Source organism: Pagrus major, chromosome 15 (genome assembly GCF_040436345.1).
Source record: "Pagrus major chromosome 15, Pma_NU_1.0".
In the NCBI taxonomy this organism is placed as follows: Eukaryota; Metazoa; Chordata; class Actinopteri; order Spariformes; family Sparidae; genus Pagrus; species Pagrus major.
In genome coordinates, this window is record NC_133229.1 from 1,695,008 (window position 1) to 1,715,122 (window position 20,115).

General features: G+C 46.7%; 1 protein-coding gene across 1 annotated transcript; it reads right to left on the bottom strand.

The window, feature by feature from the left end:
- Positions 1–1,883: 1,883 nt before the first annotated feature.
- On the bottom strand, positions 1,884–19,017 carry LOC141009665 (uncharacterized). The gene is made up of 5 exons (XM_073482358.1): positions 18,747–19,017; positions 14,345–15,992; positions 12,761–12,958; positions 8,960–9,393; positions 1,884–3,546 (listed from the first exon to the last, which is right to left on the bottom strand). The coding sequence occupies exons 1-5, from the start codon at positions 18,973–18,975 to the stop codon at positions 2,294–2,296; spliced, it is 3,762 nt and encodes a 1,253-aa protein (XP_073338459.1). The 5' UTR covers positions 18,976–19,017; the 3' UTR covers positions 1,884–2,293.
- Positions 19,018–20,115: the final 1,098 nt, after the last annotated feature.

Genomic DNA, 20,115 nt, shown 5'->3' on the forward strand with positions numbered 1-20,115 from the left:
TCTGATTCAGTGATCGAGCTGTTGAACTTGTGACTGACTTCCTCTCATCAGGTGAGAGCTGCTGACGTTCTCTGAGCCGATCAGCGCAACGTATTTTAAATCCTCTGTCTCAGATTCACATTAATAACACGATGATGAAACTGACCCGTCCTCAGCGCCGAGACACGAGACGACCCCACGAGTCAGAATGTGACCGCTGACAGACGTGAAGAAGAAAGATCATAAATATGAGAACTTTACACAAACAGCTTGTTTCTGTCCAGACTTCAGATCAAAGTGAATCACATGAAGAGTCCAAAACATCACGAAGCTGCTCCGGGTCAAACCTCCATTCTGTTGATTTACATCCCAGCATGCAAAGAGAACCTGCAGAGAGCCTGCAAAGAGCCTGCAGAGAACCTGCAGAGAGCCTGCAGAGAACCTGCAGAGAACCTACAGAGAGCCTGCAAAGAGCCTGCAGAGAACCTACAGAGAGCCTGCAAAGAGCCTGCAGAGAACCTGCAGAGAACCTACAGAGAGCCTGCAAAGAGCCTGCAGAGAACCTGCAGAGAACCTACAGAGAACCTGCAGAGAGCCTGCAGAGAGCCTGCAGAGAACCTACAGAGAGCCTGCAGAGAACCTGCAGAGAGCCTGCAGAGAACCTGCAGAGAACCTACAAAGAGCCTGCAGAGAGCCTGCAAAGAGCCTGCAGAGAACCTGCAGAGAACCTACAAAGAGCCTGCAGAGAGCTTGCAGAGAACCTGCAGAGAGCCTGCAGAGAGCCTGCAGAGAGCCTGCAGAGAACCTGCAGAGAACCTACAAAGAACCTGCAGAGAGCCTGCAGAGAGCCTGCAGAGAGCCTGCAGAGAGCTTGCAGAGAGCCTGCAGAGAGCCTGCAGAGAGCCTGCAGAGAGCCTGCAGAGAGCCTGCAGAGAGCTTGCAGAGAGCCTGCAGAGAGCCTGCAGAGAGCTTGCAGAGAACCTGCAAATACACAAGTTTAAACATGGAGCGTCTTCAGAGACGCTGACCGAACCCTCTGTGATCGACTGTGGGTGTCTGTGAGAATTAAAGGAGCCCTCGCAGCCTCCAGGTGTCGAGCTGTGCAGCTGTTGGCAGAAACTGACCTGCTCTCAACTTTAACTTATGTGTCGCTGAACAACGCTCACCAATTGTTAGTTATGAATCAACATTAATAGACTTTACTGACCATCGACCGTCGAATTGATGATGTATTAAAAATGTTTCAGTCACAAAGACCTTTCTTGAAGAGAAGGACTCAAACTTCACTGAGATTTTATAAATCAATCAGATCAGAGATGAAGAAGTGAATCCCTCTTCAGCTGCACAGTCAATGTTTTATTGATCTGCCGGTTCAGAACTACAACGTGTTCTCTGACGCTTCTGATCAGCCAGCAGCACCTGGAAACTTCTTCATCCAGAGCGTTGAAATGGAGGAATCTGAAGGTCTAAGCAGCTGTGTGGAGGTGTAAAGTAGGCGGGGTTAGTTTTTGTCACTTTACAGGTGAGTGTGATCTGTTACCCCTGTCTGTACCATTCATTGATTCTCATCCCTCTCTGCAGAGACTTCGCCACTGAAATACTTCGAAACCAAAAACATCACAGAAGTCGCAGCGATGAAGGTCGACTGTGTCGCCGCCTCACGTCTCCTGTGACTCCACCTGAAAGCTGCACTTGAACTCACCACAGAGACGACGACCAACCAGCTCGTACGCTCTGCACCTGAGAGGAACTACCTCTCCACACCTGCAGGTGGCGGTAGTCTGTATTCATTTATATATTTTTATATATATATATATATATATATATATATATATATATATATATATATATATATATACATATATATATACATATATATACATATATAAAATTTTATTGTGTGTATAGGATACTTTCTTACTTTATCTTCACTGTGCATGACAGACAGGCTGTAACCATGGTAACACAAACTCAGAGCTTAAGCTGACATTAACTTCATTAGACTCGGTCGGGTTCAGACATACAGAACAGAACGTCCGTGGAGTTCATGTCGGGCTCAGTTCAGTTCAGGTTCAGACAGACAAACTGATCAGCAGCGAGGCTTCATGAAGAAGAGCTCTGGAGGAGAGAGGAGCCACAGAACCACAGAACCACAGGTACATTCTCATATTCTCATATTCTACATTATTAAATAACGTATTTCTGATCGCTGACGGCAGCGATTCTTTAACAGTCTAGTAATGAACTGGACGATGAGACATGAGTCTGAGCAGCTGGTTAAACATGGACCCAGACAAGCTGGCTGATGGAACCATCATGACACGTTAGACGGCTCCACAGTGTCCACTTCCTGTTCCACAGTGTCCACTTCCTGTTGTCCTTTGGCTGTAGACTCCGCCCCCTGACTGTCAGCCGTGTGCAGCTTCATGTGTCTCTTCAGATGTCCTGTGACAGTGAAGCGTTTGCCGCAGACGGAGCAGCTGAAGGGTTTCTCTCCGGTGTGGACTCTCATGTGGATCTTCAGACTTCCCTTCTGGGCACAACTCTTCCCGCAGACGTTGCAGCTGAAGGGTTTCTCTCCCGTGTGAACTCTCATGTGTTTGGTCAAGTCTCCTTTCTCAGCGCAGCACTTCCCACAGAAGGGACAGCTGAAGGGTTTCTCTCCCGTGTGGACTCTCATGTGTTTCTTCAGGTCTGTTTTCTGAGCGCAGCCTTTCCCGCAGATGGTGCAGCTGAAGGGTTTCTCCCCCGTGTGGTACTTCATGTGTCTGTTAAGGTGTTCTTTGACATGGAAGCTCTTGTTGCAGACGGAGCAGGTGAAGGGCTTCTCTCCTGTGTGGATCCTCATGTGTCTCGTCATGTTTCCTCTCCCGCTGAAGTTCTTCCCGCAGAACAAGCAGCTGTACGGCTGCTCGCCGGTGTGACACCTCATGTGTGCCGTCAGCGACCCGCTGTCTTTAAATGATTTATCACAGCCTGTACAAGGAAACGGCCTCTCACCTGTGTGGTCTCTGATGTGTCTGTTCAGGTTTCCCTTCAGACTGAATCTTTTCCCACAGTACGAGCAGGGAAACGGTCGCTCCTTCACTGAAGGTCCAACGTCAGGAGCTTCACTGTTCTGACCTTCTGTAACAGACGGCTTTTTGTCTGTTTCTGTCCAATCACAATCACTGTCATCAGTTTCAGTCGAGTCCAGAGAATTATCCTCACTGACAGGTTGTAAATGTCGATCTGGATCAGACTTCCTGGCTGGTTCTGGTCCTCCACAGTCCTCTCCATTAGTGTCTGTCTCCATCTGTTCAGCTGAGCCACTGGCTGGACCTTCAGTCTCTCTGAACTCCTCAAGTTGGCTCTGATGATACTCTTCATCATCTTCATCTTCACTCTTCACGGTGAAGGTGAACCTGGTGATGTCATCCTCCTCCTGATTGGTCCAGAGTTCCTCCTGTTCCTCTTTAATGTGTGGGGGTTCTGGTTCCTCCTGGTCCAGACTGGAGCTGCACTCCTGCTGCTCAGGGGGAACCTCTTCTTCACTCACCGACAGCTGCTGGACGTCTGCAGGACACTCTGAAACACAAACACACATTATTTCATTATTAAACATTTGTTTGTTACCTGGAGCCTCTACAGCTGTCGTAACGCTGCAAATCCACAATTAAGGATCTCTGAAGAAGAAAAATAAAAAAACATCAATGATGATGTCATGATTTTAATTATGAATCAAAAATTGATCAACATGACTTTTCAATTTCCATCATCGAGATCAAAATCTGGATTGCTGATTCCCCCGCTATTTTCTTCTCTCCACCCCGCCTACTTCACAGACAAAAAAAAAAAAAAAGCCTAGCCTGCACCTAGCTTAGTGTTAACCTGCAGCTAGCTTAGTGTTAACCTGCAGTGTCACTTCTAGACTCTTCTCCTGTGTGATGAAGACGATCAGCTGACTGGTACCAGAGGAAACTCTGACAGTGTCGGACATGTTGGTTTATTTTCTTTTTCAGAGATCCTTTATTGATTTGTTTGTGAAGAGGGTTCACTCTGGAACGATTTGAGAAACTGAACTTTGTAACAAACTGTTGTTGTTATTGTTGAGCGGTTGAAGGCTGGTGTTTGTTGTTGTTATTGTTGACCTGTTGAAGGCTGGTGTTTGTTGTTAATTGTTGACCGGTTGAAGGCTGGTGTTTGTTGTTTATTGTTGACTGGTTATAGGCTGGTGTTTGTTGTTAATTGTTGACTGGTTATAGGCTGGTGTTTGTTGTTGTTATTGTTGACCTGTTGAAGGCTGGTGTTTGGTGTTGTTAATTGTTGACCTGTTGAAGGCTGGTGTTTGTTGTTAATTGTTGACCGGTTGAAGGCTGGTGTTTGTTGTTTATTGTTAAACGGTTGAAGGCTGGTGTTTGTTGTTTATTGTTAACCGGTTGAAGGCTGGTGTTTGTTGTTTATTGTTGACCGGTTGAAGGCTGGTGTTTGTTGTTTATTGTTAACCGGTTGAAGGCTGGTGTTTGTTGTTTATTGTAACCGGTTGAAGGCTGGTGTTTGTTGTTATTGTTGACCGGTTGAAGGCTGGTGTTTGTTGTTGTTATTGTTGACCGGTTGAAGGCTGGTGTTTGTTGTTGTTATTGTTGACCTGTTGAAGGCTGGTGTTTGTTGTTAATTGTTGACCGGTTGAAGGCTGGTGTTTATTGTTGTTATTGTTGACCGGTTGAAGGCTGGTGTTTGTTGTTAATTGTTGACCGGTTGAAGGCTGGTGTTTGTTGTTAATTGTTGACCGGTTGAAGGCTGGTGTTTGTTGTTGTTATTGTTGAGCGGTTGAAGGCTGGTGTTTGTTGTTAATTGTTGAGCAGTTGAAGGCTGGTGTTTGTTGTTGTTTATTGTTAACTGGTTGAAGGCTGGTGTTTATTGTTGTTATTGTTGACCGGTTGAAGGCTGGTGTTTGTTGTTGTTAATTGTTGACCGGTTGAAGGCTGGTGTTTGTTGTTAATTGTTGAACGGTTGAAGGCTGGTGTTTGTTGTTGTTAATTGTTGACCGGTTGAAGGCTGGTGTTTATTGTTGTTATTGTTGACCGGTTGAAGGCTGGTGTTTGTTGTTAATTGTTGACCGGTTGAAGGCTGGTGTTTGTTGTTGTTATTGTTGAGCGGTTGAAGGCTGGTGTTTGTTGTTAATTGTTGAGCAGTTGAAGGCTGGTGTTTGTTGTTGTTTATTGTTAACTGGTTGAAGGCTGGTGTTTATTGTTAATTGTTGACCGGTTGAAGGCTGGTGTTTGTTGTTGTTATTGTTGACCAGTTTTAAAGAAAGTTCCATTAATTTTTTTTTTTACATTTTTTAATTTGGGACGTGAACTGTGCTGTTGGGACGTTGTACAGTGTAGTTCACCCGTCACTGCCCTCTGGTGGACACTGTTGGAGAACACATCTTTGGTCCTCTGACACATGGGTGGATATTGATCCATCTGTGATCAGCTGACATCAGTCTGACGCTGGGTGAGAAACATTCATCTCTGACTCAAACTGAACATCATGGATCATATTTCATGTCAACACAAACACCAACAACACAACCAACACTGAGTCACTGTAGGAGACAGTTTCTGTCTCTGCTGTCGGCTCGGTACATGTCAATATGTTTGTTTCCTTGTCTGTGACAGTAAACTGAAGATCTTTGAGACGAAACAGTGATCAAGATTTTTTCAACAACAAAAATCGATTAATCCAGAAGATAATCAACAGATGATGAAAATAATGATCAGGTCCAGCCCTGATTGGTCCTCATCTACGAGGCCCAGTGATGTCAGAGCCCAAAAAAAGGACACTATGTCGTCTTTGTACCTTCACTTCTGAGCTTTACTGTCTCATTTCTGACTGATGTTCAACATGACTCAGATCAATGATCAATGATCGATGATGTTACGGACCCTCTTACAAAAAATGCTTGCATAGATGATGCAACACATTTAAGAGGATGCTCAGACAACAAATTAAGGAATAAACCAAATTTTATTTAGAAATCAAAGAGAGTAAAAAAAAAAGTACATACCAAAAGAAAAGGTTGGAGAACCCAGCTGAAATAAACAAAAGGGGGAAATCGCTGGGCCAGTCACGCAGTGGGCTGTTGCACCCAGCTATCTCTCTAACCTAATCAAAGAAAGAAATTAATCTAATCCTAGATTAATTTAAGAAAACCAAAACTGCATTGCTGGTGATCTCCAAAACTAAACTACAAACAAATTAACAAAACAAAAGCCCCAGCACTGAAAACATGGTGGGGAAAAGGTGACAAAGGAGACATAAGGTAAAAAATCTCCTCCTTTCAGTGTCAGCTGGGCAGTGGCTCCAGAGAGAGCGTGGCTTCCACTCAATCCCCCTTAAATGCTGTCAGGTAATTGCAACACCCCTGGACAGGTGTGTCTTCCTGAAAGAAACAGACAAAAAGGAAGAGAGGGCGCCAGAGAGCAACAGAGAGAGAGGCATAGAGAGAGAACACAACCAGTCGGGCACAACAAGCATCCCTATAGGCCCGCACATAACAGGTGATCAAACATCTCTGACAATGAGCTCAGAGCCCAGAGTGACTTCACAGCGTTTGTTCAGTCCAAACCTCAACATCAGTACCGACACATCCAGTCAGACCTGACACCACACCATGACTTTACAGAACTGATCTACAGAGCAGATTATTGATCGCTGAATGTACCGATGGTTCAGATGGATGTATCATTTAGAACAAACATCAGATTTAACTCTTTACATGTTGAGTGAAGTAACTAAAGCTGACAGATAAATGTGGCGGAGAAGAAGAAAAGAAAAGAATCAACTAAAGAACAAGAACCCCACATTTCTACTGAATACAGTACTTGAGTAAATGTACTCAGTTACATCCCTCCAGTGACAACCAGATACAACAGGTGCTGGAGTAACTGACAGGTGATCAGCTGTGTAGAGTGTTAGTGTGATCCAGATGATCAGTTTGTGTTTGTCATTAACATCCTGTCATGTCTTATTGTGAAACTCTCTTTTGTTTCATCACTTCCTGTTTGTCATTTTTATTAAGGAAGTAAATTCTCCCTCCAGATGTCACCATGGTGACAACATATCAATATTTTAATAAATACAGTTTCTACTTCTTTAACCTCACTGATTCACTGCTGACCAGCACAGCTGCTGATTGGTTCATGCAGTGATCCAGCTGCCAGCAGCAGTCACATGATGCACCAACACCAACAGCACCAACACCAACAGCACCAACACCAACTGACACCACCATCACCACCGACACCAACACCAACCGACACCAACACCAACCGACACCAACACCAACCGACACCAACACCAACAGCACCAACACCACCAACACCAACAGCACCGACACCAACACCAACAGCACCAACACCAACAGCACCAACACCACCAACACCAACAGCACCGACACCAACACCAACAGCACCAACACCACCAACACCAACACCACCAACACCAACAGCACCGACACCAACACCAACAGCACCAACACCACCAACACCAACAGCACCAACACCACCAACACCAACACCACCAACACCAACAGCACCGACACCAACACCAACAGCACCAACACCACCAACACCAACAGCACCGACACCAACACCAACACCACCAACACCAACAGCACCGACACCAACACCAACAGCACCAACACCACCAACACCAACAGCACCGACACCAACACCAACAGCACCAACACCATCACCACCAACACCAACTGACACCAACACCACCAACACCACCAACAACACCAACAGCACCGACACCAACACCACCAACACCAACCGACACCAACACCAACAGCACCAACACCAACCGACACCAACACCAACCGACACCAACACCACCAACACAAACAGCACCGACACCAACAGCACCGACACCATCACCACCAACACCACCAACACCAACACCAACAGCACCAACACCAACCGACACCAACACCAACAGCACCAACACCAACAGCACCGACACCAACACCAACAGCACCAACACCAACCGACACCAACACCATCACCACCAACACCAACAGCACCGACACCAACACCACCAACACCAACACCAACAGCACCAACACCAACAGCACCGACACCAACACCACCAACACCAACACCAACAGCACCAACACCAACCGACACCAACACCAACAGCACCGACACCAACACCACCAACACCAACCGACACCAACACCAACAGCACCAACAGCACCGACACCAACACCACCGACACCAACCGACACCATCACCAACCGACACCAACACCATCACCACCAACAGCACCGACACCAACACCAACAGCACTGACACCAACACCACCAACACCATCAGAACCAACACCAACAACACCACCACCACCACCAGTAAAGTGTCAGACTGCTGGTGTCTGAGTTGAACATCGATTATTAAAATATTTCCAGATGATGCTGATCAACAGTGACACACATCGTCAGTATAACTGATGAACATCAGACTTTGGTTGTTTCTGTGATTAAAATCATTTCATTTCTGTTGTTTATTTATTTTAGATGTGTATTAATCAGTAGTTTTTATTTCCTGTCCTGTGAATATGAACGAAGGTTCATTAGTGAGCAGATATTTAATGAGTTACAGTAAATCAGGTTATTAGAAACACAAGAATAACAGCGGTAACCCAATGACTGTTGATGACATGTAAACACTACAGCTCCCATCAGGCTTTGCTGACGTTGCGCTGTCTAAGACTAATGGGAGTTGTAGTTGTTTCTCGCGAACACAGTTTTTGTTGTTTTCTCTTAGTTTAAATGAATATATATGAATATTTTAAAGACTGACAGCGTGGCGGACATCAGTTGGTGTCACACTGAAGACAGAAAACTTCAGAAAATGTTTCACTTCAGTAAAAACGTTGTTTGTTAGCCCTGCTAGCATTAGCATTAGCATGTGCGCGGCGCTCCGGGTGCTCCGGGCTCCTCTCCGGGACTGACCTGCTCTGTGCAGCTTGACTTGGGGCTTCAGCACGGCATCGAGCAGCCTCCTCTGGCGGCAGATCTCCCGCTCGGACCGCTCCGCTCTGTCTTCGTACTCCGCCACGGTTTCCTCCAGCAGAGCGACGATCTCCTCCGCAGCCGCCGTCAGCCGCTCGGTGAGCAGCGCTCTCAGCGCCGGGACTTCAGCCGCTTCTGCTCCTGTTTCCACCCGCAGCAGAAAGTCTTCAGCGGCGGCGCTCATCCGCTCATGGACCGACACCCGCAGCAGCTGCACGGCCCCGCACATCGTCCTCCTCTGGGCCGAACAAAGAGCCAGCGGGGACGTAAACACACACACGGAGTTCCGCGACGACGACGCTTCGCTGTGAGGAGGCGAAGCGGAGCGGAGCGGAGCGGCGAACAGCGACCCCTGCTGGACCGGAGGAGAACCGCTGGTTTTATTCACGATTATTAATAACACAACAATCATCTTCAGTATAATGATATGAATGACACGAGCCAGAGGCTGATGTTCACTGCAGCACATCGTTTATTATTTAAACACATTTTACATTTGTTCCATTCAGAAATAATAAATCCAGACTTCACTCAAACATCACTCTGTCTCAGTACATCAGCTGGAGGACACTTTGTGTCTCAGTACATCAGCTGGAGGACACTTTGTGTCTCAGTACATCAGCTGGAGGACACTTTGTGTCTCAGCTGTTTGTCTGCGTGAATAAATGGATGTGATTAAACTTCCTGCAGGTCGTCCAGTACCTCAGTAGCTCCAGTAGTCCAGCAGCTCCAGTACCTCAGCAGCTCCAGTACCTCAGTAGCTCCAGTAGTCCAGTACCTCAGTAGCTCCAGTAGTCCAGTACCTCAGCAGCTCCAGTACCTCAGTAGCTCCAGTAGTCCAGTACCTCAGTAGCTCCAGTAGCTCCAGCAGCTCCAGTAGTCCAGTAGCTCCAGCAGCTCCAGTAGTCCAGTACCTCAGTAGCTCCAGTAGTCCAGCAGCTCCAGTAGTCCAGTACCTCAGTAGCTCCAGTAGTCCAGTACCTCAGTAGCTCCAGTAGTCCAGCAGCTCCAGTAGTCCAGTAGTCCAGCAGCTCCAGTACCTCAGTAGCTCCAGTAGTCCAGTACCTCAGTAGCTCAGTAGCTCCAGCAGTCCAGTAGCTCCAGTAGTCCAGTACCTCAGTAGCTCCAGTAGTCCAGCAGCTCCAGTAGTCCAGTAGTCCAGCAGCTCCAGTACCTCAGTAGCTCCAGTAGTCCAGCAGCTCCAGTAGTCCAGTAGTCCAGCAGCTCCAGTAGTCCAGTACCTCAGCAGCTCCAGTACCTCAGTAGCTCCAGTAGTCCAGTACCTCAGTAGCTCCAGTAGCTCCAGCAGCTCCAGTAGTCCAGTAGCTCCAGCAGCTCCAGTAGTCCAGTACCTCAGTAGCTCCAGTAGTCCAGTACCTCAGTAGCTCCAGTAGTCCAGCAGCTCCAGTAGTCCAGTAGTCCAGCAGCTCCAGTACCTCAGTAGCTCCAGTAGTCCAGTACCTCAGTAGCTCAGTAGCTCCAGCAGTCCAGTAGCTCCAGTAGTCCAGTACCTCAGTAGCTCCAGTAGTCCAGCAGCTCCAGTAGTCCAGTAGTCCAGCAGCTCCAGTACCTCAGTAGCTCCAGTAGTCCAGCAGCTCCAGTAGTCCAGTAGTCCAGCAGCTCCAGTACCTCAGTAGCTCCAGTAGTCCAGTACCTCAGTAGCTCCAGTAGCTCAGTAGCTCCAGTAGTCCAGTAGCTCCAGTAGTCCAGCAGCTCCAGTACCTCAGTAGCTCTAGTAGCTCAGTACCTCAGTAGCTCCAGTAGTCCAGCAGCTCCAGTAGTCCAGCAGCTCCAGTACCTCAGTAGCTCCAGCAGCTCCAGTAGTCCAGTAGTCCAGCAGCTCCAGTACCTCAGTAGCTCCAGTAGTCCAGTACCTCAGTAGCTCCAGTAGTCCAGCAGCTCCAGTAGTCCAGTACCTCAGAAGCTCCAGTAGTCCAGTACCTCAGAAGCTCCAGTAGTCCAGTACCTCAGTAGCTCTAGTAGCTCAGTAGCTCCAGTAGTCCAGTAGTCCAGCAGCTCCAGTACCTCAGTAGCTCAGTTGGTGGAGTGTCTGTGACTTGCTGCAGCAGCTCAGGGTTCAACTCTTGTGGCCCTTTGCTCCATGCAGAATCTTAATTTCTAGCCTCTGTCTCCTTCAGCACATCAAAGAAATGACCAAGATCTCTTTTCACCACCTGCCCAACAGATAAACTGGTCCGACCCGTCCACAGCTGACGCAGAGATCCTGATTCATGCCTTTGTTTCTAGGCTGGATTATTGCAGGTCTGCTGTGTGAGAGCAGTAAAAGTCTTCAGATGGTTCAGAAAGCTGCAGCTGGAGTCTGAACAAGGTCCAGAACATGTGATCACGTTACACCAATCCTCACCTCGCTGCCACTTCATATAAGATCAGACTTTAAGGTTCTGCTGATGACATACAGAACTGTACACGTCATACATGTCAGACCTCATTACACCAGATGTCCCACCTGGTGCATCAGGCTCAACTGTTTCTACTGACGCCTTTAAATCTAAACTCAAACTCAAGTCTTTGACTCAGCCTTTAATTAGTCCTGGACTTGGATCACTACCTTCTTCAGTGGGTCAGTCTCAGTGAGTCACCTGAAGTATTAGAATCCACATCGTCCTGCTGACCAGAACCAATCTGTTCATTCTGATTAACTCCTCTTATATATAACGTATATAATATATATATATATATAATTGATATAACGTGTACATTCTGTTTTTAAATCAAATCATTTCTTTTCTTTCATAACTTAAGAATTTCAGAGTTTAACAGTTGAAATGTGATTGAATCATCTTTTTATCACCAGCAGCTCCGTTTCTGTCACAAACATATTATCACATTAAACACCAACATGGGTCGACAGAACCACAACAGAATCACATCACTGTGTAATAACAAGGACTGGATGCAGAGTTATTATTAGTTTTAATTATCAATCATAAAATATTCAAATCTAAAACCAAAACCATCCTGAAACCTCTTGTGTTGAATTTAAGGAGTTCTGGTCAGATGTAAAAGTTCTTTGAGCCGCGTTGTTTCTTCATTTTTTAATAAAAGATCATCTCAGTACTGATGATGCTGAACATCTGCACTGAACATCTGGGCTGAACATCTGCACTCACATGATGTCCACAGGTGAAGTTAACGCAGGGGAGAAGAGGAGTGTGGTGGTGGAGGAACATCATCGTTTGAACTGAATCATCAAGTCGACATTTCTTCTGTTTCAGAGAGAAATGAAGCAGCTGCTCGTCAGATGAAAGACAGGAAGTCAAACAGGAAATATGAAACGTTTTTTTATTATTTTCTTACATCAACAGAATGATTCAAACGTTTCTGTTTAATTTGTCAGCAGAAACATTTTCAGGTTCAAAATCTAAAACTGCATCACGTTACGTCCCTGAAGAGTTCGTCTAAGAAGACTTTTGTTTTCAACAGTTTAAAGAATTTATTATTCAGATGTTTGTTTTAATAAAGTGGCTGAGCTGAAACATCTCCTGTGATTATTTCTACTTTATTAAATATTAAATGTTGAAACAATGAAGCATGAAGAGATCAACGGACATCAGATCACGTCGGCACTGAATGATCATCAATTAACAAAATGATTTCAGTCTTCATGAAGTGACTGAAGGTTCAAACTGTTTCATTAACCAACATGTGAGACCAGATCAGATATTAAATTAATCTGTTAGTGATGACGTTTTGTCATCAGACAGATTTAATGTTGCTCACAGAAAGAGACGCCGCTGAGATCTGAAGGAGATCTCGACGGTGAGACGGGGAGCGTCCCTCACCGTCTCGACGGTCAGACAGTCAGACGGGGAGCGTCCCTCACCGTCTCGACGGTCACCGTCTCGACGGTCAGACGGGGAGCGTCCCTCACCGTCTGTAAGGGAAATCTCCTTTGTGAGGTTGAGAGTTTCTAATTCTCTGAAGAATTTTAGACTCAGCGTGATGAATCAGATCTCTTTAACACCTGCAGCATGGACAGAAGACCTGAAGTGTCTCTGCAGTCTTCAGATATTTCTGACTTAAATACATCAGAGTAGAGGTCACATACTTTTACAAAAGCTGTTAATCATTTCTTCCCAAAACAACGACCCCCTGATGTTTGTTTGATCATGTCTTTCAGGACAGTGACCCTCTGGTGTGTTACTAGGACAGTACGTGTCATCCTGTCTACCTTCCTGTGACACCTCAGGCAGAGAGAACTGCCCCTCATGTCACTTTCTGAGCCCTGAGGTGAAGGAGAATCTCCTCCTCTCACATCCTGAGATGTTCTCTACCAAACATTGATTACAGAATTCAAAACTATTTAATTTCCCTCACCGTCTCGACGGTCATCAACACATCCATCAGTGAAGCAGCCCGACAGACAAAACTGTCTTCATCCTCCCTGTCAGCTTTAAAGGAACAGTTCAGTCCTCACCTGCTGATGGAAAGTCAGGTGAAGTTTACGTTATTTACATCCTCGACATGCAGTCGAGCTCGTACACACTAACACTGTTAGCTCAGCAGAACTAGCTGATGCTAACACTGTTAGCTCAGCAGCTACAGTGAAGACTTCATCTTACAGGGTTAAATATGGTCTCCTCAGATCAGGTTGTGATCTCCTCTCCTGCAGACTGTGACCACAGCAGACGAGCTGTATGGAGACATCTGATGTTTAAATCATCTCCAGCTGCTTCAGCTGTTCAGCAGAACGCTGCAACTCTGTTTTACTGTGAAGCTCCAGAAATGTTCTGTGGACTACGAGACTTCAGCTGACTTTATATCAACAGGAGGAGATGATGAACTGTTTCTTTAACTCCTCGTTGGTCTCTGTATGTCTGCTGGATCTGATCAGACATGAATGTCACATGTTCCATCTATAAGAAGCATTTATTTACCTGTCAGGGCGTCGAAGAGACAGACAGACAGAGGGACAGACAGACAGACAGAGGGACAGACAGACAGAGGGACAGACAGAGAGTTCTCAGGTTCCTGACTCTGACACAGAGGACTGAACATGAATCAGTTGGTGTCCTGACAGAAGCTCAGTCTGTGACCTTTAGAGCTCCGGTTCAGGACACAGTCTCCACTGAGAGAGACGTTTGTGTTTGACCACTCAGTGTTCAGCACTGCTGACTCCACCCTGATAACTGACCACAGAGCTCAATGTCTTCGTCTGCTCCTGTAGTGAAAGGCAGGTGAAGCCTCTGGACAGTAAAACATCTGTTGATCTGAGACTCTCTGAGGGACTGACATGAGTTCAGACTGTGACTCCTGATGTCTCAGCCAGTGACAGACTGAAGTCTCCGTCTCTCTGCAGGTCACAGCTGGATGAAGTCTGTGTGAACACCTTCCTGATGTTTCGGTGTCACCTGCGGATCTTTGGTGGCTCGTTCTCCGGTGTGAACCTTCATGTGCGAGTCCACTGAGCGTTTCTCCTGATACCTCTTCCCACAGACGCGGCAGCTGTAGGGTTTCTCTCCGGTGTGCGTCAGCATGTGTCTCTTCAGGTCAATCTTCTGGACGAAGCCCTTGGTGCAGAGCTGGCAGCTGAACGGTTTCTCCTTCTTGTGGAACCTCTCATGCGTCTCCAGCGAGATCTTCTGGCGAAACCTCTTCCCACAGAGGCTGCAGATGAAAGGCTTCTCGCCCGTGTGGATCCTCATGTGGGAGTCCAGGTTGCCGATCTGTCTGAAGTTTTTCCCGCAGACCCTGCAGGTGTATGGTTTCTCCCCGGTGTGGATCCTCTTGTGCACATCCAGATGCTGGCTCATGGTGAACTTCTTGCCGCAGACGTCACAGGAGTAGATCCTGGGCTTCCCTCCCGTGTGGCTCTTGATGTGTCTCTTCAGGACGGTGTTTTCGATGAAAGTCTTCCCGCAGAACTCGCAGATGAACGGCCTCTCGCCGGCGTGCAGCTTCATGTGTCTCTCCAGAGAGCCTTTCCTGGGGAAGTCCTTGCCGCAGTCTTTGCAGCTGAAGGGTTTCTGGCCTGTGTGCGTCCTCATGTGGATCTCCATGTCCCTGAAGCTGATGCCGCAGATGTCACAGATCCTACTGGTCTCTCTGTGGCTTTGGATGTGAAGCTGCAGACTCTCAGAGGATTCAGACTGCTCTCCACAGACGCCACAGCGGCACTCAGGCTCGTTTAAATGAGTCTCTGCATGACGCACAAAGTTCCCTTTATTGTGAAAGGCGTTCCCACAGACCGTGCAGCAGTGAGACGGTGTCAGACTCGGTTTCCTGCGTCTGCTCCTGACAGCAGGCGTAGCGTTGGACTCGTGGCTGCGGATGTGTCGCCTCAGCTCAGCACTCTTGCTGAAGCCTTTCCCACAGACTTTGCAGCTGAAGGCCGGCGGTCCGTCGTGGGCCCTCATGTGTCGCTCCAGAGAGCCGGTGTGGCTGAACTCTTTGCTGCAGATGGAGCAGTTGAAAGGCTTCTCCGCCGTGTGGATTCTCATGTGTGTCACCATGTTGCCCTTCTGGTTGAAGACTTTGCCGCAGACGTGGCAGCTGAAGGGTTTCTCTCCGGTGTGCAGCCTCAAGTGAGTCTCCTGAGCTCGGATCGAGGGGAACTTCTTGCCGCAGACGTCGCAGGTCCGGCTGCTGTCGCGGTGCGTCTGAAGGTGCAGCCTCAAACCGTCGCTGGACTCCAAACGTTCGCCGCACAGACCGCAGAGACACTCCGCCTCCTTCAGGTGTTTCTCCACGTGTTTCATCAGGAAGCCTTTCCTGTCGAAGGACTTCCCGCACACTCTGCAGCAGTGAGGCGTCACCTCTTCATCATTCTCGCCCTCTTCTTCCTCGCCAGTCGGATTGTCCGGAGAGGCGGGGTGATGGTCCGGTTCAGAGACGTCCTCCGGTCTGGAGGAGGTGCCAGGCAGAGCTTCCCTCAGTCGGTCGTCCACAGAGACACTGCGCTTCAGATGTTTTTCATCCGAGAGACTCTGGACACCGACGGACAGACACAACTCTGCAGAGACAAACACACGACACACGTTTACATCAAGTGTCCGTCAGCTCACGTCTCAGTTCAAAAGCTGACAGTCTCATCAAACATGAAGCTGCTGGTCAGTTTCTCTCAGTGACGGTGTGAAGGAGTCTAACAGCAGCTTAAACTGTGATGTTTGATCACTTGAAGAGACGTTAACAGGCCTCAGCACACCTGGAGGAAGTTGTTATATTTCTGCTGTTACCTGCAGACTGCAGCAGGGGTGATGTTTTAAATGAGCACCTGTCTCTCTGTCTGTCTGTATGTGTGTCTCTCTGTCTGTCTGTGTGTCTCTCTGTCTGTCTGTTTGTCGAAGTCTCTTGAGTTTGGAGGGCTTTGGAGTGGAGGGCGTCTCTGGCTGGATTTCAGCTGGTTAAAAGTTGAGCGTTGTCTGTTGAATGTTAATTATCAGTGGGTATCTGCCTCATTCTGCTCTACATGCATTTGTTGGTGTGTTTCTGTGTGTGTGTAAAATGTGTCTGCTGAACTCTGCATGTAAAGACTCTGCTGGATGTTTGTCCCAGCGGGTTCAGCTCTGATGACTGAGTGGACCCAGACTTCACTACCGTACAGCGCAATGGGCTGGATGACACTATCAAATATGTGAAGCCAGATTTTGACTGGAATTTGGAAATGATAAAATGTTCTCTTAATTGCATGTCGGGCTCTTCCAGCTGTTTCTTTTAGTGCGTTCACTGCCATGTTGAAACTCCTGATGCTGTAATGGTTTTACCAAGGCAGCTATAACTCATGCTGCGTTCAATGATGTGATTATTTATGGTAAATTGGTGTTTGTTCTCCTCACATCTGGGGCGTTTTTGAAAGATCATGACATTAGTTTTCTTCATGTTTACTGCCAGGGCCCAGTTCTGACAGTACTTTCCTACTATGTCCAGCTGCTGCTGTAGTCCTTGTTCAGTAGGAGACAGTAGAACAAGGTCATCAGCATAAAACAGAGACTTCACCTCTCTGTCCAGGAGGGAGAGGCCAGGAGCAGCACATGGATCCAGCTCACCAGCAAGTTCATTTATATCCACGTTAAATAAAGTCGGACTTATATTGCAGCCCTGGCGTACTCCTCTTCTCTGGGTGAAGAGTTCAGTCTGTTTGTCTCCAGTTTTAACAGCACACATATTTTCCAAACACACTGATGTAACCAGATGGTTCATGTTGCCCCCTGTACCACAGTGCAGGAGCCTGTAGTAGAGCCCTTCATGCCAAATGGAGTCGAAAGCTTTCTTGAAGTCAATGAAACGAGTGAATATCTTACCATCTTTTGTTTGGTGAACATGTTGTTAATTAAAGTGTGAAGGGTATATACGTTGTTTTGGGAGGAAGCCAATTTGACTTTTACTCAAGATGGAGTGTTCGTCAAGGAAATCCAGTTTCCTTTTATTCAGAATACTCCAGAATAATTTACCTGGACAGCTGCTGACACAGAGGCCACGGTAGTTATCAGGGTCTGATGTGTCCCCACTCTTATGAATGGGGGAAATGAGCCCTTTGCACCAGATGTCAGGAAACATCCCGACTGTAACACAGTATTGAACAGCTTTCACACTGCACCCTGCAGCTCTGGGCTGCTGCATCTGAGCATTTGGTTTTTAATGCTGTCTGGACCACAAGCTTTCCTCGGCTGGAGACATTTTGTCTGTGTGGTCAATTCTTCCCAAGTAATTGGGAAATCAAGCGGGGTTTGGTTCTCTTTAACTGTTTCTTCTAATGTTTGGAGTTTTTCTTGTATAATACACTGATCTGAATTGATTTGATTTATTGGCGTGTCTTTGTACAGATTTTCAAAGTGTGCTCTCCAGGTGTCTCCATTTTGGATGAGTAATGTCTGTTGCTTTGTGTTGAACTTGTTCCACATATCCCAGAATTGATTTTGATTAATGGCATTCTCAATATCTTCCAGTTTCATGTGGGTATCATTTGTTTTTTGCTCCTAATTGTTCATTTATATTTCTTTAAAATGTTGGTTTTGGTTGTTTGGTTGGCGATGTTTTTCATTTGTTATTTTTCTCAGGTCTGTCTGTCTCTCTGTCTGTCTGTCTGTCTGTCTCTCTGTCTGTCTGTCTCTCTGTCTGTCTGTCTGTCTGTCTCTCTGTCTGTCTGTCTGTCTGTCTGTCTGTCTGTCTCTCTGTCAGTCTCTCTGTCTGTCTGTCTCTCGGTCAGTCTCTGTCTGTCTGTCTGTGTGTCTCTCTGCCTGTCTGTCTGTCTGTCTCTCGGTCAGTCTCTGCCTGTCAGTCTCTGCCTGTCTGTCTCTCTGCCTGTCTGTCTGTCTGTCTCTCGGTCAGTCTCTGCCTGTCTGTCTGTCTGTCTGTCTGTGTGTCTGTCTGTCTGTCTGTCTGTCTCTCGGTCAGTCTCTGCCTGTCTGTCTGTCTGTCAGTCTCTCTGTCTGTCTGTCTGTCTTACTCTTGACCAAAGTAATATTTTAACACTGTATCTTTACTTTTACTCGAGTATAACTGTTGAGTACTTTTATCAACTGTGATGTTTTTCATTCTGTTTTTAATTATTAATTTATTAAATAATAAACTTGATCCAGTTTGTTCATTAACAGACTCGTGACAATAATCTCCTGTGTGTTTATAATAAAGTAACGTGATCTGTAGTGGAGTACATCATAAAGTAGCATAACATGGAAGTGAAGCACAAGTACTTTAAACTGTACTCGAGTACAGCAGTCGGGTAACTGTACTCCGTTACATTCCTCCCCTGGTAGCTGAATCTCACCGGGCTCCTCCGCTCCTCTGTCGGCCGCCCTGCTCGCCTCGAACACGGTGAAGATTTGCTCCACGGCCGCGGCGATGCGCTCCGTCACCAGCTGCTTCAGCTGCTCCAGCGCCGCCTGTCTGCGCTCCTTCAGCAGCCGGAACACGTCCTCCGCGGCCGCCGCCAGCTGCTGGTCGACGGCGGCTCGCAGGCTGCGGCTCTCCGCGCTTTTACACCGTTTCTTGGACATTTTGGCGGAGTGTCCACCGAACAAAGAGGAGGATGTAAACAATGCGAGGACACTTCCGGGATCCCCGGCCCAGCGTCTTTGCGTAACACGTAGACGTTTCCTACGTTCACATGTCACGTCATCTGTGCGTCAGCGGGAACGTGTCTCCAGCGTGCTGACTGCAGCTGCGCGTCAAAGCTCCTTAATTCATGTTTGTTTTTCAATTCAATTTTTAACGTCTTTCATTGAAGTTCTGACTCTTTTCTTTGTTTGTCGGACAAACGCAGCTGTAAATGCTTCACTGCTACACCGGGTACGACCTATACACCGACTGCATTTCAATTCAGTTCATTTCAATTCAATTCAATTCATTTCAATTCATTTCATTTCAATTCAAAGGAGCTTTATTGGCATGGAAGTTAAACAACAATGTTGCCAGAGCATCTGTCCAAACACTCGGACAGAACACAACAAATAACAACACAAACACAACACCAAGATTGATTTACATCAATTATACAGTATACTGTGTGTGTGTGTGTGTGTGTGTGTGTGTGTGTGTGTGTGTGTGTGTGTGTGTGTGTGCGCGCGCGTCGGTCACTCTCTGTCTCTCAGGTTGTGTTCCTCACTAACCTACAGAGAGTCATAACTTCAGAAACAGAACTTTAACCAAGCGGTGAACCAGAACTGGTTCTGAATAAATTCGGCATATAATTAAATCATTAACAAGCACGTTATTGTCATAATTCTGTACATTGTTGAAGTTCCTGATGCTGCTTGCTCCTCTACAGTGTGTATGGGTACATGAGGTCTGTGGCAGTGACGTCACAACAAACATCACATAAAGTAGTGCAGTAAAAAGTATTTTATGTTCCCAGTGTAGTAAATGTAATTAGTTACTGTCCATCAGTCAGACGGTAATTACTGTACAGTCATTTGATCTGTTTGCATTGATGGACACTGAGAATCAGTCAGATGATGTCATACTTAATGTATAGTTTATATGTCACATCACCTCATGACCTTTTATTTGTATAGAAGTGAAGATAAATCAGTGCTGCTCGTTGATTAATCAGATTGAATAAAAGTTCAGTTCTCACAGGTGAGAACTGCAGTCTGTAGTCTAAAGGAGCAGTCTGTAGTCTAAAGGAGCAGTCTGTA

Coding starts and splice junctions, on each gene's coding strand:
- LOC141009665 (XM_073482358.1), bottom strand. CDS start 18,975: ATGTCCAAGAAACGGTGTAAAAGCGCGGAGAGCCGCAGCCTGCGAGCC. Junction 15,993..18,746: donor CAGAGGAGCGGAGGAGCCCG/GTGAGATTCAGC, acceptor TTGTCTCTGCAG/AGTTGTGTCTGTCCGTCGGT. Junction 9,394..12,760: donor TCTCAGCGGCGTCTCTTTCT/GTGAGCAACATT, acceptor GAATAAAACCAG/CGGTTCTCCTCCGGTCCAGC.